Source organism: Nematostella vectensis, chromosome 8 (genome assembly GCF_932526225.1).
Source record: "Nematostella vectensis chromosome 8, jaNemVect1.1, whole genome shotgun sequence".
NCBI classification, from domain to species: domain Eukaryota; kingdom Metazoa; phylum Cnidaria; class Anthozoa; order Actiniaria; family Edwardsiidae; genus Nematostella; species Nematostella vectensis.
The window spans coordinates 11,185,739-11,206,284 of record NC_064041.1 but is presented as its reverse complement, the minus strand read 5'-3'; the positions used below and the strand labels follow the sequence as shown (position 1 = coordinate 11,206,284).

The window sequence follows — 20,546 nt, the reverse complement described above, 5'->3', positions numbered from 1 at the left end:
AATTGCTCGAAGGAACAAGAACACTTGTTCTGTTCTTCTTACTGTAAGACTGACTTTTGAGGCGATTCATGTGCCGCTAAGGGACAGCGTGTTGGTTTTGTTGCTTCGACGCAGGAGCAGCATACTAATCTTGACATCGCTTTTTAAAACTCTCTTTCCTTTCCATTCATTCACGAGCATCCGCGGCAGAATATATGCGGGTGTTTGGTTCGATTTTGGTTTGGGGTCTTGTTCCGCAGCCTCACTTTGAAAAATGAGGCCGCGAGAGACTAGAACTAAATTTCAGTTTGACAGATTTTGACAGACGAACAATCGAACATTGTGCCATGTTTTGACATGGGACTCGTGATCTCTCGTACGGTGTTCATGGTCAATAAATCAACAAGAGGAGTGCAAGCAAGGTTTTTAGAGCACATTTCGGTAATGTTGGAAAAAAGTTCACTCGTCAGTTACTTGGGACGAGTTACCACAGCTATCAAAGAGTGTTGAAGGAGAATTTAATAACAGTTTCAGACCGATTTTGCCGACTTCTGAGCCGGGTCGGAAGCGTACCATTCGTACCAGCACACGTGCCATGGTCGCGTCTCCCGCAGTCGATGGAAATCTCGACAAAATTGGGCACCAAACAAGCAAAACGAGCATCCTAACTCAATGCCTAAATACTCTAGCTCACTTGGCTATGGACTGTACGGCGTTTGGGAAAACTTATCAGTTCAAAACAATGACCCAATGCCTTCTAGTAATTGCTGAAGAGCATGCAACAAGTTTTAGCAAACCCAAGTGATGCCAAAAGGTGAAAAACAGCTTGACAGAAAAGCCAATACTGTAAAACAATCAAAACAGATTATTATATCGTTTTGTTCCTAAATCCAGGCTGTTGTGTTGTTTTTAAAACTGACCAAATAAGGACGGGGAGGAAATGGATAAGCAAAAAAAAACAAAATCCCTCTCAATCATGACTCTCGATAAAAAAAATATAGACTAATATATTGCCAAACCCTCTAACAATTAGCCTACCTTACGTGTATTGGTATTTTTGGCGAAGAAAAACTCAGCGCAATGCGATAATCTGCCGCAATCTTTGTGTTTGTTTCAAAATGACAGAAACAAGAGGGAGTAGCAGGGGTAAGACCACGGGCGCAAGGAATTCAACAATCCCAAATAAAATTTAAGATTGTGCCAGCTATTCAAATCTCGAAAAAAAGCTGCAATCAGCGACAAAACTGTTGAAAATTTTAGCGCCTCAAATGCAGTTTCAGATGGAAATCTAAATTACGTAGCATAGTGACTTTGATATCTTCCCCTCCCCATCCCAACCCCCTCTCCCCCAAATAGACAGCAACTTTTAATGGGGGAAGGGGGATGTGAGTAATAAAAAGTTCCCATATTGTAAATTATTTTAGTAAGACTACTTTTTAGATGTCATTTTCAAAAGGTTTTGTCGCTGATTGTGGCTGCATGTATACCATGTAGCGTTTTAACAACACTGAAGCAACTGTATATCACTGTCGCAGCATTTCCTTTCTATTAGAAACTTCTAGTTTTAATTATATTGGACTTGTTTCATTAGTCAGTTAACGTCATTTTATCGAAAAAGCAGAAAAAAAAGAATATGTTAACTATAATAATGTCTTCATATCAGTCATTCTACATCTTCAGCCTGGGATCGGACACAACACCTTAATCTTAAAACGTTCTTGTATTCCTGCCTGAACATAGGATTCATTGCACCGTATATAACAGGATTGACAACGGACGACGTAACACCAAGAAAGCCGTACAAGACATAGACTTCTCTAGGAAGGGTAAATGCACCTTTGACATAGTCGGTAATTTCTATCACAGCTATCGGGACCCAGCAGCAGACAAATCCGATAACAGTCAGGAAGAGAGTATGCGTTATTTTGATGTCCTGGATGTTAGGTCTACAGATTGACGTGTTCGAGTTTTGCTTCATGGAGGTAACTCTGGCTTGGTGGCTTCGAACACTTTTAAAAATCCTGTAATAACTGAATGTTATAACGCATATCGGGATGGAAACATTCGCATACAAATACAACATGCTTGGTTTTAATTCAACGGTTTGGAAACAAGAGCACTTTCCGGGATGGAAAGAATATCGCTCACCGCTGACCAGGTACTGGATCGGTACAGTGGACGCAAACACCCAACAACCACAAATAAGGAGCTTTGTACGCTTTGCCGTGAACAGCAATCGATAATAGCTCGTGCGTACCACTCGGAAATACCGATTGACTGCTGTGGCGGCCATGAGATGTAGAGACGCACACCCTAGCAAGACAACATAAGCACCTTGAAACTGGCAGGCGCTATGAGAAAACGGCCACTTTCCGTGAACCAAAACTACAGGCCCCAAATACGTGAAAAAACTCAGCAAAAGGATATCCGAAACAGCTAATGATCCTATAAACAGGAATATCATTTTTCCTTCGTTCCTCTTTTTTACAACGACCCAGAGGACGATAGTGTTTCCCACGAGTCCTGTAACGCATAGTGCGACACACAACAGAAGCTCGATTGCGATGCGAGCTATTCCTCTAGTAGCAAACCCTACCTGTAGACTCTTCAACCTCCCGTCAGTCTCAGACGACAAATTCATTTTGTTAAGAGTATTTTCGTTTGGATTGCAAGATCTTCCTTCAGAGTGACGTTGTTATAGGTTACGCCTGTGGCAAAAGAACCACTTTTAATTGTGATTAAATTTTGCCTGTACTCTTGCCGGTATCAGACTTTTTAGCGAAGAAATTGATTACTTCGGACCGCAAGGTCTTCATTCAAAGTGTCTTGCTATAGGTTACAACTTTGGCAAAAGAACTAATATTAAGTAATTGCCATAAAGTCTTTGCCTGGTATCAGTCTTTTTGTACGTCTCCAACAGGCGCAGTAAGTGAATCCTTTGGATGCCAAGATCTTCACTCAAATTGTCGTCGTTTTACTACTGAAGTTCTTATTAAAATTGTCGTGAAATCTTCGCTTTTACTCTTGTCAGTATCAGGAAACAAATTTGTCTGATTTTCTATCGGTTTCACCAAGCACAGAATTGCAAGCCCTTCGGATGGCAAGGTGTTGAGCATCTGTGCGAATAGAATTACTACAATACCTCATCAAAATTGTTATACAATTTTTTTTATACGCAGCATGACTATTGGATGCAAAGACAATAAGCGGATGCAATGTTGCACCTTCGTCATTACTTTGTCCAATAAAAAGCAAGCACCCGCAGTACGGCCTTACGTTCTTTTATTACAACTTGCACCCTGCAGCTACTATTTGTGCTATTTTCCCCGCTACTCCCGGTAGGCGGGGCATTAAACTAATCCGAGAAAGAAGCATTAGCATTCGCAAAGAAAAGCCTGCTCGCGTATTTCAGAATGACTGCCATTGAGAAACAAATCGAAACGCTGATTTGACATCACGGTAACTGTTATCGCAGCTGGCGACGCCCACCCCGCCGTCCGTCCGGATATCAGTGATATCTATTATATCTATGTGATATTGTATCCTGCATAGCAAGTGTCAAAAGTGTAGAAAAGGTTTATAAAGTGCCCTAGTAAGCCACACGTTTGTTTTTATGTCTTTATTCAATATTTGAAGACAAATAATTTGATAAAACTTGAAATATGTTGAAGCCTTTCTCTCCAGTTTCACGGCCAATTGCCCTGGCTACAACCCTTTCCACGGCCCATTACTCTCGCTACAACCCTTTCCACGGCCCATTACCCTTGCTACACCCCTTTCCACGGCCCATTACTCTCGCTACATCCCTTTCCACGGCCCATTACCCTTGCTACACCCCTTTCCACGGCCCATTACTCTTGTTTCACCCCTTTCCACGGCCCATTACTCTCGCTACACCCCTTTCCAAGGCCCATTACCCTTGCTACACCCCTTTCCAAGGCCCATTACTCTTGCTTCACCCCTTTCCAAGGCCCATTACTCTTGCTTCACCCCTTTCCAAGGCCCATTACCCTTGCTACACCCCTTTCCACGGCCCATTACTCTTGTTTCACCCCTTTCCAAGGCCCATTACTCTTGCTTCGCCCCTTTTCAAGGCCCATTACTCTTGCTTCACCCCTTTCCACGGCCCATTACTCTTGCTTCACCCCTTTCCAAGGCCCATTATCCTTGCTACACCCCTTTCCAAGGCCCATTACTCTTGCTTCACCCCTTTCCAAGGCCCATTACTCTTGCTTCACCCCTTTCCACGGCCCATTACTCTTGCTTCACCCCTTTCCACGGCCCATTACTCTTGCTTCACCCCTTTCCACGGCCCATTACTCTTGCTTCACCCCTTTCCATGGACCATTACTCTTGCTACACCCCTTTCCAAGGCCCATTACTCTTGCTTCACCCCTTTCCAAGGCCCATTACTCTTGCTTCACCCCTTTCCAAGGCCCATTACCCTTGCTACACCCCTTTCCACGGCCCATTACTCTTGTTTCACCCCTTTCCAAGGCCCATTACTCTTGCTTCGCCCCTTTTCAAGGCCCATTACTCTTGCTTCACCCCTTTCCACGGCCCATTACTCTTGCTTCACCCCTTTCCAAGGCCCATTACCCTTGCTACACCCCTTTCCAAGGCCCATTACTCTTGCTTCACCCCTTTCCAAGGCCCATTACTCTTGCTTCACCCCTTTCCACGGCCCATTACTCTTGCTTCACCCCTTTCCACGGCCCATTACTCTTGCTTCACCCCTTTCCACGGCCCATTACTCTTGCTTCACCCCTTTCCATGGCCCATTACTCTTGCTACACTCCTTTTCACGGCCCATTACCCTTGCTTCACCCCTTTCCACGGCCTATTACTCTTGCTTTACCCCTTTCAACGGCCCATTACCCTTGCTTCACCCCTTTCAACGGCCCATTACCCTTGCTTCACCCCTTTCAACGGCCCATTACTCTTGCTTCACCCCTTTCCACGGCCCATTACCCTTGCTACACCCCTTTTCACGGCCTATTACTCTTGCTTCACCCCTTTCAACGGCCCATTACCCTTGTTTCACCCATTTCAACGGCCCATTACTCTTGCTTCACCCCTATCCATGGCCCATTAAGCTTGCTATACGGACAAGCATTTTCCAAAATAGGGGCCCCCAATTTAATTCTTGAAGCTCTATCCGTGCTGACATGGGTACCTGACAATTTGGAAGATCTAGCCATTAGCCATAATTCTAAGTACAAAATGTGTAGTACTTTACACAGATGAGCAAACTTGCTCGTAAACCCTTTGGTGTACATATTCCGCATACGGGAATTTAGAAGGGCATTGCACACGATGGTATGCAGATGTGCACGTGACCAGCATCAGCCAATAAGACGCCTTTGGGTGAAAACGGCAGGAAGCAGTCAGTGTCAGTCGAGTTTGAATCACATGATGGTATGCAGATGTGCACGTGACCAGCATCAGCCAATAAGACGTCGTGGGGCGGTAACGGCAGGGAGCAGTCAATGTCAGTCAAGAGTTTGGATCACGTGGTATGCAGATGTGCACGTGACCAGCATCAAGAGTTTGGATCGGCCAATAAGACGCCGTAGGGAGTTAGCGGCAGGGAGCAGTCAATGTCAGTCAAGAGTTTGAATCAAGTGATATAATTCTTGATCAAAATCCAAACTCCAGTGAAAATTCGCGAAATATTTAAACGCAGTTGATTGCAATATAAGGTTTTTTGCTTTCGAATAAAATTTTTATTTTAAGAAAAAAATAATGTCTAGCCCTGAAACATATCTACAGTAGATTGGGACATCAAAAATGTAGCCATTTGATTACCATTTGTTAAGCCATCTTTGGTTTCATTATGGCTATTAATAAGCTCTCATCCCACTCTCTTCCCACGTGACCCCAGTACCCCATCCACTGCTACGGCCCTGGTAATATAAATTTGCGATCCAATAAAACAATGCTGACAACTTATTCTAACTACAATTGCTTAAATGTTATTTTCTATCCAGTGAGAATAACCTAACGCCTGCATGGAAAACAGGGAGAAGTGTACGGGGAGAAATGTAACGGTACTCTATAATTGCTCGAAGGAACAAGAACACTTTTAAATTACTGTAAGACTGACTTTTGAGGCGATTCATATTAACCTGCCGCTAAGGGACAGCGTGTTGGTTTTGTTTTAATTATATTGGTCTTGTTTCATTAGTCAGTTAACGTCATTTTATCGAAAAAGCAGAAAAAAAAAGAATATGTTAACTATAATAATGTCTTCATATCAGTCATTCTACATCTTCAGCCTGGGATCGGACACAACACCTTAATCTTAAAACGTTCTTGTATTCCTGCCTGAACATAGGATTCATTGCACCGTATATAACAGGATTGACAACGGACGACGTAACACCAAGAAAGCCGTACAAGAAATATACTTCTCTAGGAAGGGTAAATGCACCTTTGACATAGTCAGTAATATCTATCACAGCTATCGGTACCCAGCAGCAGACAAATCCGATAACAGTCAGGAAGAGAGTATGCGTTATTTTGATATCCTGGATGTTAGGTCTACAGATTGACGTGTTCGAGTTTTGCTTCATGGAGGTAACTCTGGCTTGGTGGCTTCGAACACTTTTAAAAATCCTGTAATAACTGAATGTTATAACGCATATCGGGATGGAAATATTCGCATACAAATACAACATGCTTGGTTTTAATTCAACGGTTTGGAAACAAGAGCACTTTCCGGGATGGAAAGAATATCGCTCACCGCTGACCAGGTACTGGATCGGTACAGTGGACGCAAACACCCAACAACCACAAATAAGGAGCTTTGTACGCTTTGCCGTGAACAGCAATCGATAATAGCTCGTGCGTACCACTCGGAAATACCGATTGACTGCTGTGGCGGCCATGAGATGTAGAGACGCACACCCTAGCAAGACAACATAAGCACCTTGAAACTGGCAGGCGCTATGAGAAAACGGCCACTTTCCGTGAACCAAAACTACAGGCCCCAAATACGTGAAAAAACTCAGCAAAAGGATATCCGAAACAGCTAATGATCCTATAAACAGGAATATCATTTTTCCTTCGTTCCTCTTTTTTACAACGACCCAGAGGACGATAGTGTTTCCCACGAGTCCTGTAACGCATAGTGCGACACACAACAGAAGCTCGATTGCGATGCGAGCTATTCCTCTAGTAGCAAACCCTACCTGTAGACTCTTCAACCTCCCGTCAGTCTCAGACGACAAATTCATTTTGTTAAGAGTATTTTCGTTTGGATTGCAAGATCTTCCTTCAGAGTGACGTTGTTATAGGTTACGCCTGTGGCAAAAGAACCACTTTTAATTGTGATAAAATTTTGCCTGTACTCTTGCCGGTATCAGCCTTTTTAGCGAAGAAATTGATTACTTCGGACCGCAAGGTCTTCATTCAAAGTGTCTTGCTATAGGTTACAACTTTGGCAAAAGAACTACTATTAAGTAATTGCCATAAAGTCTTTGCCTGGTATCAGTCTTTTTGTACGTCTCAAACAGGCGCAGTAAGCGAATCCTTCGGATGCCAAGATCTTCACTCAAATTGTCGTCGTTTTACTACTGAAGTTCTTATTAAAATTGTCGTGAAATCTTCGCTTGTACTCTTGTCAGTATCAGGAAACAAATTTGTCTGATTTTCTATCGGTTTCACCAAGCACAGAATTGCAAGCCCTTCGGATGGCAAGGTGTTGAGCATCTGCGCGAATAGAATTACTAAAATACCTCATCAAAATTGTTATACAATTTTTTTATACGCAGCATGACTATTGGATGCAAAGAAAATAAGCGGATATAATGTTGCACCTTCGTCATTACTTTGTCCAATAAGAAGCAAGCACCCGCAGTACGGCCTTACGTTCTTTTATTACAACTTGCACCCTGCAGCTACTATTTGCGCTATTTTCACCGCTATTCCCCGTAGGGACATTAAACTAATCCGAGATATAAGCATTAGCATTCGCAAAAAAAAGCCTGCTCGCGTATTCCAGAATGACTGCCATTGAGAAACAAATCGAAACGCTGATTTGACATCACGGTAACTGTTATCGCAGCTGGCGACGCCCACCCCGCCGTCCGTCCGGATATCAGTGATATCTATTATATCTATGTGATATTGTATCCTGCATAGCAAGTGTCAAAAGTGTAGAAAAGGTTTATAAAGTGCCCTAGTCAGCCACACGTTTGTTATTATGTCTTTATTCAATATTTGAAGACAAATCATTTGATAAAACTTGAAATATGTTGAAGCCTTAAAGTCTCTCCAGTTTCACGGCCAATTGCCCTGGCTACAACCCTTTCCACGGCCCATTACTCTTGCTTCACCCCTTTCCACGGCCCATTACTCTTGCTTCACCCCTTTCCACGGCCCATTACTCTTGCTTCACCCCTTTCCACGACCCATTACTCTTGCTTCACCCCTTTCCACGGCCCATTACTCTTGCTTCTCCCCTTTCCACGGCCCATTACTCTTGCTTCACCCCTTTCCACGGCCCATTACTCTTGCTTCACCCCTTTCCACGGCCCATTACTCTTGCTTCACCCTTTTCCATGGCCCATTACGGACAAGCCTTTTCCAAAATAGGGGCCTTCCAATTTAATTATTGAAGACCAAAATATAAACAAACCTAGAACATGCGGTACGGTAGTATATATTGAGCTTACCTCACAGCCTGTCCAACAGCTGAAAGCACAAATATAGAAAGTAAGTGAAGAAGTCTAAGTTAAGAAGAGCTAGTAACGGCTATACTAGAGTACCTCCCCCCCCAGTGCTTTAGGTATGCTCCCCTTCCAGTGCCGTTGGTGGTATACCCCCCCTCCCCACTTATACAGAATGTCGACTGTGCTATTGGTGGTTTACCCTTACTTCCAATATTGTTGGTGGTATACCCCCTCCAAATTGCTATTGCTTGTACACCCACTAAATTGAATGTTGATTGTGCTGTTGATGGTAAACCCCCTCCAATTGCGGTTGTTGGTATGACCCCTCACTAATACTGTATGCCGACTGTGCTGTTGGCGGTATACCTGAAGCTGAGCCCCCCGCGGCACGCTGGGACAGGAATGGAAACGCCTTGCTACTCAGCTTGTCCTCGATCGCGTCCTGAAACCGACATTGGGTCAATATTAGTGCAATTTTTGTTATGGCTTTTACCTATGGATAATGCTAAACCCACAGTAGGATTTTGTCAAAATAAGCATCATAACACAAGTACAAGCCACTGATTTGGGCCATTACAATATCGGGCCAAAATGGGGCAGATTTAACCAATCTGCTTTAACCCGCAACAAGGGTCAGTCATAGGTATCATACGGAAAAATGAGAGTAGTTGACGATCCTTCAATAAGAAATGATCTACCCCGCGCAACCAGCCCCCTATCTCTGTGTACGCGCTTCCAAAGGTGTGGCTGATGAGGTATCTTTTTTCCGAACAAGGGAATAACTTTAGATTTGAGTAAACACGCTTTTACCTCCATGATGTCCTTGACATAAGGAACCCATCGCGACAGCTGGTAGAACGTCTCGTCTCGCTCTTTGCGTTCAGGCTTGGGTTTCTTCTTTCCGCTCTGTGCCAAAACAAATCATTGTTATCCCCATTTGGCTGATCTAAGGGGCCCTTTCTTTAATGTATGGAAACTAAAATCCACAACCCGTCATAGGCTTCATACATTATTTAATTGACATTGTGCCTCCTTCCCACTATGCAAAGGTTTGAACCGAAGAAGAACTTCTTCTTAGCATTATCATTTAGTAATTGTATCAGAAAGAAAGCGCCGAGCCTCCATCTATGAATTTCGAGACTTATGCTGGCAACGTATAGCAAAGTGCAACACTTCACAAAATCTGAGTCTCGAAATGGAATCCCAAATGGAATGAAAATCACAAACTTGGATTAGTTTTTTCAAAGGTTACTTACATCTTGGACGATAGGTATTCCGAGGTTCGCCATATTTGTGATAATAGTTCTGGAAGAAATAAAGTCAGAACGTCAGAAAGTCAGGACGATAAGATAGAGGGAAAAGTGCTCAGATGATAAATTAACTCAAGTATATTTGCTATTAAACGGGAAAAAAAAACAAGCAAGTACCTGTCGCTCTGAGGAATTTGTGCGTGCTGACAAAGTTTGGTCAGATTCTCTTCTGTGATCCCTTAAAAAATACATAAAAACATACATTCAAAACCATATTCTGATAGGACAACATAATCTGCCAATAAAACATTAGAGACATCAATCAAATTCATTCGACATTTGCCTTCAAACTATCAACCAAAAATGCTTGATTTTTGTTGAAGAGCTCTTGTTAGTCACACCCTAGTTGCTGTTCTCATTTAATATTGGAAGGAACATAATGTGTTAAAACCTCGAAATAACCATCTAAAAACAAAGTTTACTACTTATAAAAAAGTATATAAGATATCAGTTTGGCTTTCCCAAATCAGCCAATAAAAATGGATGCTTTTTTTTACACAATAAGTGCTCCCAGTATGCTAAGACAAGCATTAAAACGCTATAGTACAAAGTGAGACAACCCTATCAGAATCATCTGATGAGATAGATAACGACAGAAATTTATCAGTGACCACTTACCATTCTTGAATAGTATGTAGAGGATAATAATACGAATCTTGTCGTAAATACTGCAAGAGAACAAAAAAAAATGTTAATAGGGGAAACAACTAAGGAGAGAAAATGTCCGAGAATTTTGGCATACTATATACTTCTACGGTATCTACTGTAACTAGAAATAACTTGGTTGATTTAGCCGATGGAAATTGATGCTTTGTGTGGCTTGGTATTGAGCGGGAAGGTAGAAAGACAGCGCGAGTTTGAACTTTTCTAGACTATACACTCATGTAAAAAAACGTAAACGTAAGCAAAAACAAAGGGCTGAATGACATTCTTTAAATGGGGTCTTACTTGACATTTTTGTCGAGCAGAAGAGGGACGATGTTCTTCATGGGATCTCGTATTGATTCTCCTGTCTTGTCCACGCCTGTTGCCAGGTCCTAATAGATTAAAACAGACAGTGCCCATCATGAGCAACAGATTTTATAGAATTCTAAACAGACAGTGCCCATCATGAGCAACAGATTTTATAGAATCCTAAACAGACAGTGCCCATCATGAGCAACAGATTTTATAGAATCCTAAACAGACAGTGCCCATCATGAGCAACAGATTTTATAGAATCCTAAACAGATTTTATAGAATCCTAAACAGATTTTATAGAACCCTAAACAGATTTTATAGAACCCTAAACAGATTTTAAAGAACCCTAAACAGATTTTATAGAATCCTAAACAGATTTTATAGAACCCTAAACAGATTTTATAGAATCCTAAACAGATTTTATAGAATCCTAAACAGATTTTATAGAACCCTAAACAGATTTTAAAGAACCCTAAACAGATTTTATAGAATCCTAAACAGATTTTATAGAACCCTAAACAGATTTTGTAGAACCCTAAACAGATTTTATAGAATCCTAAACAGATTTTATAGAATCCTAAACAGATTTTAAAGAACCCTAAACAGATTTTATAGAACCCTAAACAGATTTTATAGAACCCTAAACAGATTTTATAGAATCCTAAAATATCTTACGCGCGCTCTTATTGGCTAAAACATAATGCGACTTTCGGTGGAATTCAAAGGTCAAAACTGAATTCAATAAAAAAAAACCATGCACACACAACATGACTCTTCAAGACGTATCATAATCAATAGAAATAATTTATAGGAAACAAGGACTCATTAATTTAGAATTTATTTTTGACATTTTAAGTGCAAATTTCCAGTGGGTAAAATCCCCAGTTATCTCACATAAACATCACAAATTAGGCCTACTTCCCAAAAACACACTACTTTTACAATCCAAAACTCCAGAAACAATTTGAACTTTAGCTATGTGCTGGCTTTTTGTTTATTGGTATTTTCTCGGTGACAGTAGCTAGGAAGGCGATCCTCTATGATGTTTTGTTTGTGATCGTTTCACAGCTAGGAAAGATGTAGGAAAGTCATGATTGATGTCCACCAAAAAACAGTTGCGACTCGTAAATGAAAGGAACAGACTACTGTACATGTCAACTGAAAATGGGCGTAACATGAAAAATCTGCTCTTATATACCTGCTCAACACCACATAGCTTGTCTGCTGTCTCCTGATAGTGGTTCATGCAGTCCTCAGCCAAATGGAAGTGAAGGATGTACTGCAACACAAATACAGCCCATGACTAAATAACTAGGTCTAGCCTATCTCGTACAATAGGGGCCCTGGTGCGTCTGCCATTAAGAAGTGACACAAACTGTCCATTACTCTAGTATAGTTAGATAGTAGAGTATAATTATAGTTAGATATCATAAATAGATGTCCGCTAAAATAGAAATTGTATTGAAGGATATTCTGTGTTATTTTATAAGATTTTTCAATAGGGGCTTTTGACTTTTGTTGTATACAATAGAAAGTGTTATGTCAAAGTTATCGACATAATGATGTCGTGAACAATGACGATCTAGATAAGTAACAGAAAACCCACCCCACTAATCAAATAGACCACTTCATCACTGATGCAATGACACAACCCTGGTGCAACTAACAAACACTTAGATGACTGAACAGTATAAACTTTCGAATATCTCTTTACATTAATGTGTTGAATAGAAGATAAAAGGAAAATAACAGATACATTACCTGTCCAAGCTCTTTTTGATATTGTGGCATTTTCTTCAGCATGACTTGTAAATCCTTTAATGTGCTCTGAGATAATGTGAAATAGAAATCAAAACCAACACTTCAAGTAAAAATTCATCCAAAATACTGCACCTTCTCTGTTGTTGACATTCTTTTTTTGCCAGCAAATTCCTTGATTTCATCTGATATTTTCCTGCAAAAGATCAAACAAAATCTCAAGAACATTTATTAATTCTTACAATTTTTCTTTTTCACATGAATAGTTACTAATACCGTTGCTCACAAGGAAGAGGGTTCACATACTCCAGGGGGAGAGGGTGACATTACCAGAGGAGAGGGTCACATACCCCGAGGGGGAGCTGTCACATAATGTACCCAAGGGGGAGAGGGTCAAATACCCCAGGGGGAGAGGGTCACATACCCCAGGAGGAGAGGGTGACATTACCACAGGAGGAGAGGGTCACATACCCAAGAGGAAGAGGGTCACATACCCCAGGGGGAGAGGGTCACATACCCCAGGAGGAGAGGGTGACATTACCACAGGAGGAGAGGGTCACATACCCAAGGGGGAGAGGGTCACATACCCCAGGGGAAGAGGGTCACATACCCCAGGAGGAGAGGGTGACATTACCACAGGAGGAGAGGGTCACATACCCAAGGGGAAGAGGGTCACATACCCCAGGGGGAGAGGGTCACATACCCCAGGAGGAGAGGGTGACATTACCACAGGAGGAGAGGGTCACATACCCAAGGGGGAGAGGGTCACATACCCCAGGGGGAGAGGGTCACATACCCCAGGAGCAGAGGGTGACATTACCACAGGAGGAGAGGGTCACATACCCAAGGGGGAGAGGGTCACATACCCCAGGGGAAGAGGGTCACATACCCCAGGAGGAGAGGGTGACATTACCACAGGAGGAGAGGGTCACATACCCAAGGGGAAGAGGGTCACATACCCCAGGGGGAGAGGGTCACATACCCCAGGAGGAGAGGGTGACATTACCACAGGAGGAGAGGGTCACATACCCAAGGGGGAGAGGGTCACATACCCCAGGGGGAGAGGGTCACATACCCCAGGAGCAGAGGGTGACATTACCACAGGAGGAGAGGGTCACATACCCAAGTGGGAGAGGGTTACATACCCCAGGGGGAGAGGGTCACATACCCCAGGGGGAGAGGGTCAAATATCCCAGGGGGAGAGGGTCACATACCCTAAGGGGGAGCTGTCACATACCCAAGGGGAAGAGGGTCACATACCCCAGGGGGAGAGGGTCACATACCCCAGGGGGAGAGGTTCACATACCCCAGGGGGAGAGGGTGACATCACCACAGGAGGAGAGGGTCACATACTCTAAGGGGGAGCTGTCACATACCCAAGATAAAGAGGGTCACATACCCAAGGGGGAGAGGGTCACAATCCCAGGGGGAGAGTGTCTTATACCTACAGGGGGAGAGGGTCACATACCCACAGGGGAGAGGGTCACATACCCCAGGGGGAGAGTGTCCTATACCCACAGGGGGAGACGGTCACATACCCATAGGTGAAGACGGTCACATACCCACAGGGGAGAGGGTCACATACCCCAGGGGAAGAGTGTCCTATACCCACAGGGGGAGAGGGTCACATACCCACAGGTGAAGAGGTTCACACACCCATAGTTGAAGAGGGTCACATCACTACAGGGAAGAGGGTTACATAACTAGGGGTCAGAGAGTCACATACCTTTAAAAGGGGAGGTCACCTATAGGGGAAAAGGGTGACATACCCAAAAGGGGGAGGGTTACATAACCACATATAACTCCAGGGGAGAGGGTCATATACAGTATCCAAAGAGTCCTCTCTTTATTCACACAGCACATCATTACTGCATACCTTGAAACATCAGCAATGTGTAAATGTCTGAGCTTCACCCACATTGGGTCATTATCTGCATCAGACACAACAGAAAATATGAAAATCAATATATGGTACTGTAACCCTAGCACTACAGCCATATCATATCATATATATCATATAAATTCAATTGTTTTGTGAATTGAAAAAAAACATGCTTCCCATGCAAACATAAGTACACTGGAGATGGTACTGCTGGTATAATATAGCTAGTTCTATTTGTACATCCCAGTTATAGGTCAAGGCAGCATACATGCAAAAATATAAAAATATATATAGTGTTGGTTTGAGAAAAAATACAAACTACATAGGTTTCCCTACAGGTCTGTTAGGGAAACCTATGTAGTTTGTATTTTTTCTCAAACCAACACTATACACCGCTCTACTTTCGAGTATTGAGCACTTTCTATGAAAGCCTTCAACCATCATTTTAAAAATATATATATATATATTCTTGGATGGGGTGATTTTGTTATCTTGACAAATAAGTTGAACCTCTAAACTTGTTTCAGTATGCCCCACATGGCCAATGGCTTGGGTGAGCCAGTTGAACAGTGCTACAGTTTTATCTGAGAGTCTTGGGGACCCAATCACATAGTTATGAGTTTTGTGGAACACAGTGCACACGGTAGAGTACTTCAGTTAACATTGGTATTTGAACACAGTACACACATGGTTGAGTACTTCAGTTAACATTGGTATTTGAACACAGTACACATGGTAGAGTACTTCAGTTAACATTGGTATTTGAACACAGTACACACGGTAGAGTACTTCAGTGAACATTGGTATTCGAACACAGTACACATGGTAGAGTACTTCAGTGAACATTGGTATTCGAACACAGTACACATGGTAGAGTACTTCAGTTAACATTGGTATTGGAGCACAGTACACATGGTAGAGTACTTCCAGTGAACATTGGTATTCGAACACAGTACACATGGTAGAGTACTTCCAGTGAACATTGGTATTCGAACACAGTACACAAGGTAGAGTACTTCAGTTAACATTGGTATTGGAACACAGTACACATGGTAGAGTACTTCAGTTAATATTGGTATTGGAACAAAGTACACCTGGTAGAGTACTCCAGTTAACATTGGTATTGGAACACAGTACACATGGTAGAGTACTTCAGTTAATATTGGTATTGGAACAAAGTACACCTGGTAGAGTACTTCAGTTAACATTGGTATTGGAACACAGTACACATGGTAGAGTACTTCAGTTAATATTCTTGGTATTGGAACAAAGTACCCCTGGTAGAGTACTTCAGTGAACATTGGTATTGGAACACAGTGCACACACGGTTGAGTACTTCAGTTAACATTGGTAGTGGAACACAGTGCACACACGGTTGAGTACTTCAGTAAACATTGGTATTAGAACACAGTACACATGGTAGAGTACTTCAGTTAATATTGGTATTGGAACAAAGTACACACGATTGAGTACTTCAGTGAACATTGGTATTGGAACACAGTGCACACATGGTTGAGTGCTTCAGTTAACATTGGTAGTGGAACACAGTGCACACACGGTTGAGTACTTCAGTGAACATTGGTATTGGAGCACAGTGCACACGTAGAGAGCTTCAGTTAACATTGGTAGTGGAACACAGTGCACATGGTTGAGTACTTTAGTAAACATTGGTATTGGAACACAGTACACACACGGTTGGGTACTTCAGTGAACAATGGTTTTGAAAAGCAGTACACACCGTTGTGTACTTCAGTGAACATTAGTATTGGAACACAGTACATACATGGTAGTGTACTTCAGTGAACATTGGTATTGGAACACAGTGCACACACCGTTGAGTACTTCAGTGAACATTGGTATTGGAACACAGTACATACATGGTAGTGTACTTCAGTGAACATTGGTATTGGAACACAGTGCACACGGTTGAGTTCTTCAGTGAACATTGGTATTGGAACACAGTGCACACGGGTGAGTTCTTCAGTGAACATTGGTATTGGAACACAGTGCACACGGTTGAGTTCTTCAGTGAACATTGGTAGTGGAACACAGTGCACACACGGTTGAGTTCTTCAGTGAACATTGGTATTGGAACACAGTGCACACACGGTTGAGTTCTTCAGTGAACATTGGTAGTGGAACACAGTGCACACGGTTGAGTTCTTCAGTGAACATTGGTATTGGAACACAGTGCACACGGTTGAGTTCTTCAGTGAACATTGGTAGTGGAACACAGTGCACACACGGTTGAGTTCTTCAGTGAACATTGGTAGTGGAACACAGTGCACATGGTTGAGTTCTTCAGTGAACATTGGTATTGGAACACAGTGCACACGGTTGAGTTCTTCAGTGAACATTGGTAGTGGAACACAGTGCACACACGGTTGAGTTCTTCAGTGAACATTGGTAGTGGAACACAGTGCACACGGTTGAGTTCTTCAGTGAACATTGGTAGTGGAACACAGTGCACACGGTTGAGTTCTTCAGTGAACATTGGTAGTGGAACACAGTGCACACACGGTTGAGTTCTTCAGTGAACATTGGTAGTGGAACACAGTGCACACACGGTTGAGTTCTTCAGTGAACATTGGTAGTGGAACACAGTGCACACGGTTGAGTTCTTCAGTGAACATTGGTATTGGAACACAGTGCACACCGTTGTGTACTTCAGTGAACATTAGTATTGGAACACAGTACATACATGGTAGTGTACTTCAGTGTACTTCAGTAGTGTACTTCAGTATTGGAACACAGTGCACACGGTTGAGTTCTTCAGTGAACAGTATCTTACCGTCTAAAAGAGAGTCCTTGTCAGCATCGCCATTCTTGGTGACAAACCTGAGACGGACAAACATTGATCAACAACAAATAAATCTTTATAAGGTGGTGTCATATTTAAATGGAGCCAACATTTTCTATTTGCATGATGCAAGGGCGGATCTAAGGGTGACCAAGCAGGTACCCTATTACTAGAGATTTGGAATACAAATATGAAGAAGTTGAAGGCAATTTGTAAAAGAACAATGAATCCCCCTTGCTTGTGCCCCCTCTTATTGGAAACCCAGGAACTGCCCTTGTAATCTATCTTAGTACTCTGTCATATCCAACTATTGCGTTTGCTTGTGCTACTCAAAATAATTCAATTTATTTATATGACTAAGAGACTCTTCTATTCAGAGCCATACTACAATAAGCAGTGAACACATCTCATCCCAAGGTGGTCCAAGGGCCATAATGCACTCTACTTACTTGTAGACATCATTTGTTATGTCAAGTAGGTCATAGGCCATTGCCTGAAAGAGAAGTAAACATTATCCTGAGGCAAGTTATTTCAACATTGAGTTAGAGACCTTGCCAAAACAAGAAGTTTTTGACAAAACCCTATATAACTTTTAGTTATTATATTATGTATACAGTTTGTCAGATTACTACACCCTTTTAACTGATCATGTGACTAACAATACCCATTGTGCCAACTGTCATACCTGCAGGGTCAGCTCATGTAGAAGTGGAGACACTGGATCAAAAGCCCTGTAAAACAAAACGTTCAAACAATTATCATTATTTGTACAGTAGTGCTTAAAGTTATTTTTATCTTCCTTGTTTATTTTTTGTCATCCTGCATTTGGCAAAATTTTGGTGAATTATATTGCAATTAATAATGCATACAGGTGGTTAAAGCCATTTTTATTGCACACACACAAAAAAAAAACGTGAAAAAGCAGCCTTGAGTGATCATAGAATTTTGCTATTCTCTAGTGCCCAGGTTACAATGGCTTGTGTTTGAAGTGAGTAGTTTTCAAAACTCAACGCTTTTGTGTTTTCCTCTTCTCTTCACTAAAAAAACGGTGATAATTTACCAAAAGAAAATGCATGGAAAATTGGACACAGACATTAGAATGTATGAAGAAACTGGCCTTTTTCAATCAGTGTTACGTATTTTGTTTTAAAAGTATGCGCTATTATATGTCATTTTTTTCCGCTGAAAGGGTAAGCATGCGATTCCAGGAGTCCTGTGTAAAGCATTTGTTACCTGTCAAGTATGATCAGCTGGGAGCGATGTTTGTGTGCACTCCCCTGATGGTCAAAAGAAGCAGATACCATAACTACACCTATTTTCTACATAACAGGGGAGGGGAGGGAGGCTAAATAGAGGGGGAGGCTTATTTGAAAATCTAGGGTCTTGGGGTGTAAGGCTTTAGCAGCTGAAAAGAGGTGGGGGCTTAAATAGAACTCTTTAAAGTATACATTAATGCAATCACTGTTAAGTAATTAGGCCATTATTTCACGTACCTCGCCCATTGTTGGATCATCAGCTTTGTAAGCATCAAGTCTTCCTTGTACAATGTGAGCAAATTCTGTCAGTTTTGGAGACTCACTAAAACAACAAAAATCTTGTCAAATACTTAAAGCATGTATGTACGTATAATACAATGTTGCTACCATGGCCACCAATACAAAGTTTAAGGGAAGTTAGCCAATTAGCATGTGAGAACCACAGACTGAGAGGGAAAGTATGTGTTCCCCCTCCTCACCCCCTCTAGAAACATGCCTGATGTATCCCCCGTCTTTTATTCCATTACTACCTGCTAAAGACACACAAACATATACCATTCACTCCATTGCTTGTGCACTTACTGCCTGAATCTAATAGATGGGTATTCCCCAAGAGTGGCGCACAAAGTAGCAAGCTGCTCTGCCATTCTCTATGCAACAAAACAAGAGCTGTTAATTCTTCACTTCAATTTTGATCCTATCTCTGTAACATGGTCAGACATGAGTTGTGTGGAGATGCTTTTCTATGCTATAACTCGACCATGTTGTATACTATCAGTGCTCTTACTGTCATGAACGTGACTACAATGAGGTTGCCACATTTTCTTATTGATTATCGCTATTTACAGGGCTTCTGGAATTACGCGCTTGTGCGGAAGCGCGTAATTTGGCTTTCTCCGCGTAATCCCCGTAATCCACAAATTTCCGCGTAATCCCGCGTAATTTAGCTAAATTTTGAAAGACAAAACATTTAAGTGCACAGCTGATGTGTTCTTTTAGGGTTCTCATCTCTGTTTCTCGTAAAAAAAGGCAGATATTTTTCGTAAGAGTGCGATATTTCGAACTGAATTTTCAAAAACAAATAAAATGACTAGGCTTTTTTTGCTAAACCGCAAAGGCCTAGGACTAATAATAAAATACCTTTTTTAATTGGCAGGTGGCTAGGAGCCAATGAATCGCCTTAGATATTTTCGTGCAAAAAATAAACCTTTTTCAAGTTTTTTCGTGCTTTCCTTCGGTACAAAATGTAGTTTGGGCGTAAAATTTTGATTTTTAAAGAAAAATGTATTGCAAAATCCCACATAATTTTGAGTTTTTTTCCGCGTAATTCCAGAAGCCCTGTATTTATCATACTGAGAACAATGGTTTCCACGTATAATGCGCACCCTGTTTTTCGAGGTCATTTTGGGGGTAAAAAAGTGGGCATTATACGCTGGTAAATATGGTAGCTTGACAAAATAATTTTTCAAGTACAGCAGTTTGCCTGGCACACTTTACCTCCAGATATTGTATCCTCTCCTTGTTTTCCACTCCAGGTGCATAAAACTTGCCAAATCCCTGAGTGCTATCCAAAGAAAACACCTACAATACAAAAAATGAATGTTTAAATACAAAATGATGATAATTTCAAATAAGGAAGAAGGGTAATAAACTATCACTCAAATCCCATCCAACACATGAATGGAAGGCAAAAAATGGGAATGAAGGTCGACATGGAGGCTTAGACCCTCCATTAGTTAGTTATAAACAGGCTTCTTGAAGCTTCTGGTCAGCTTAGTAACTAAGAGATGTTTGAGGATCTGGGATCAAATTTAGAATTATTGTGTTCCTTTTGTCCATTCTTTCATGTTTTCATTTGTTTGACTTTCTGTGTAGCATACAGACTCTAAAGTTGGGACACATTAATGAGAGTAGGTCTTACATATT

At 41.8% G+C, this 20,546-nt stretch overlaps 1 protein-coding gene across 1 annotated transcript in view; it reads right to left on the bottom strand.

Moving 5' to 3' along the window:
* LOC5515342 (syntaxin-binding protein 1) overlaps window positions 1–20,546 on the bottom strand; it is a 31,624-nt gene that overhangs the window by 8,106 nt on the left and 2,972 nt on the right. Inside the window, exons 8-25 of the mRNA XM_048730993.1 lie at window positions 20,118–20,201; window positions 19,203–19,270; window positions 18,858–18,942; window positions 18,598–18,641; window positions 18,050–18,095; window positions 17,814–17,857; window positions 17,356–17,402; window positions 14,559–14,613; window positions 12,818–12,878; window positions 12,686–12,751; window positions 12,123–12,203; window positions 10,913–11,001; window positions 10,583–10,632; window positions 10,082–10,142; window positions 9,911–9,959; window positions 9,465–9,560; window positions 9,021–9,096; window positions 8,658–8,676 (exon numbers count right to left, since the gene is read on the bottom strand). Coding sequence (XP_048586950.1) covers window positions 8,658–8,676; window positions 9,021–9,096; window positions 9,465–9,560; window positions 9,911–9,959; window positions 10,082–10,142; window positions 10,583–10,632; window positions 10,913–11,001; window positions 12,123–12,203; window positions 12,686–12,751; window positions 12,818–12,878; window positions 14,559–14,613; window positions 17,356–17,402; window positions 17,814–17,857; window positions 18,050–18,095; window positions 18,598–18,641; window positions 18,858–18,942; window positions 19,203–19,270; window positions 20,118–20,201 — 1,121 coding nt within the window. The remainder of the gene's footprint in view (window positions 1–8,657; window positions 8,677–9,020; window positions 9,097–9,464; window positions 9,561–9,910; window positions 9,960–10,081; window positions 10,143–10,582; window positions 10,633–10,912; window positions 11,002–12,122; window positions 12,204–12,685; window positions 12,752–12,817; window positions 12,879–14,558; window positions 14,614–17,355; window positions 17,403–17,813; window positions 17,858–18,049; window positions 18,096–18,597; window positions 18,642–18,857; window positions 18,943–19,202; window positions 19,271–20,117; window positions 20,202–20,546) is intronic.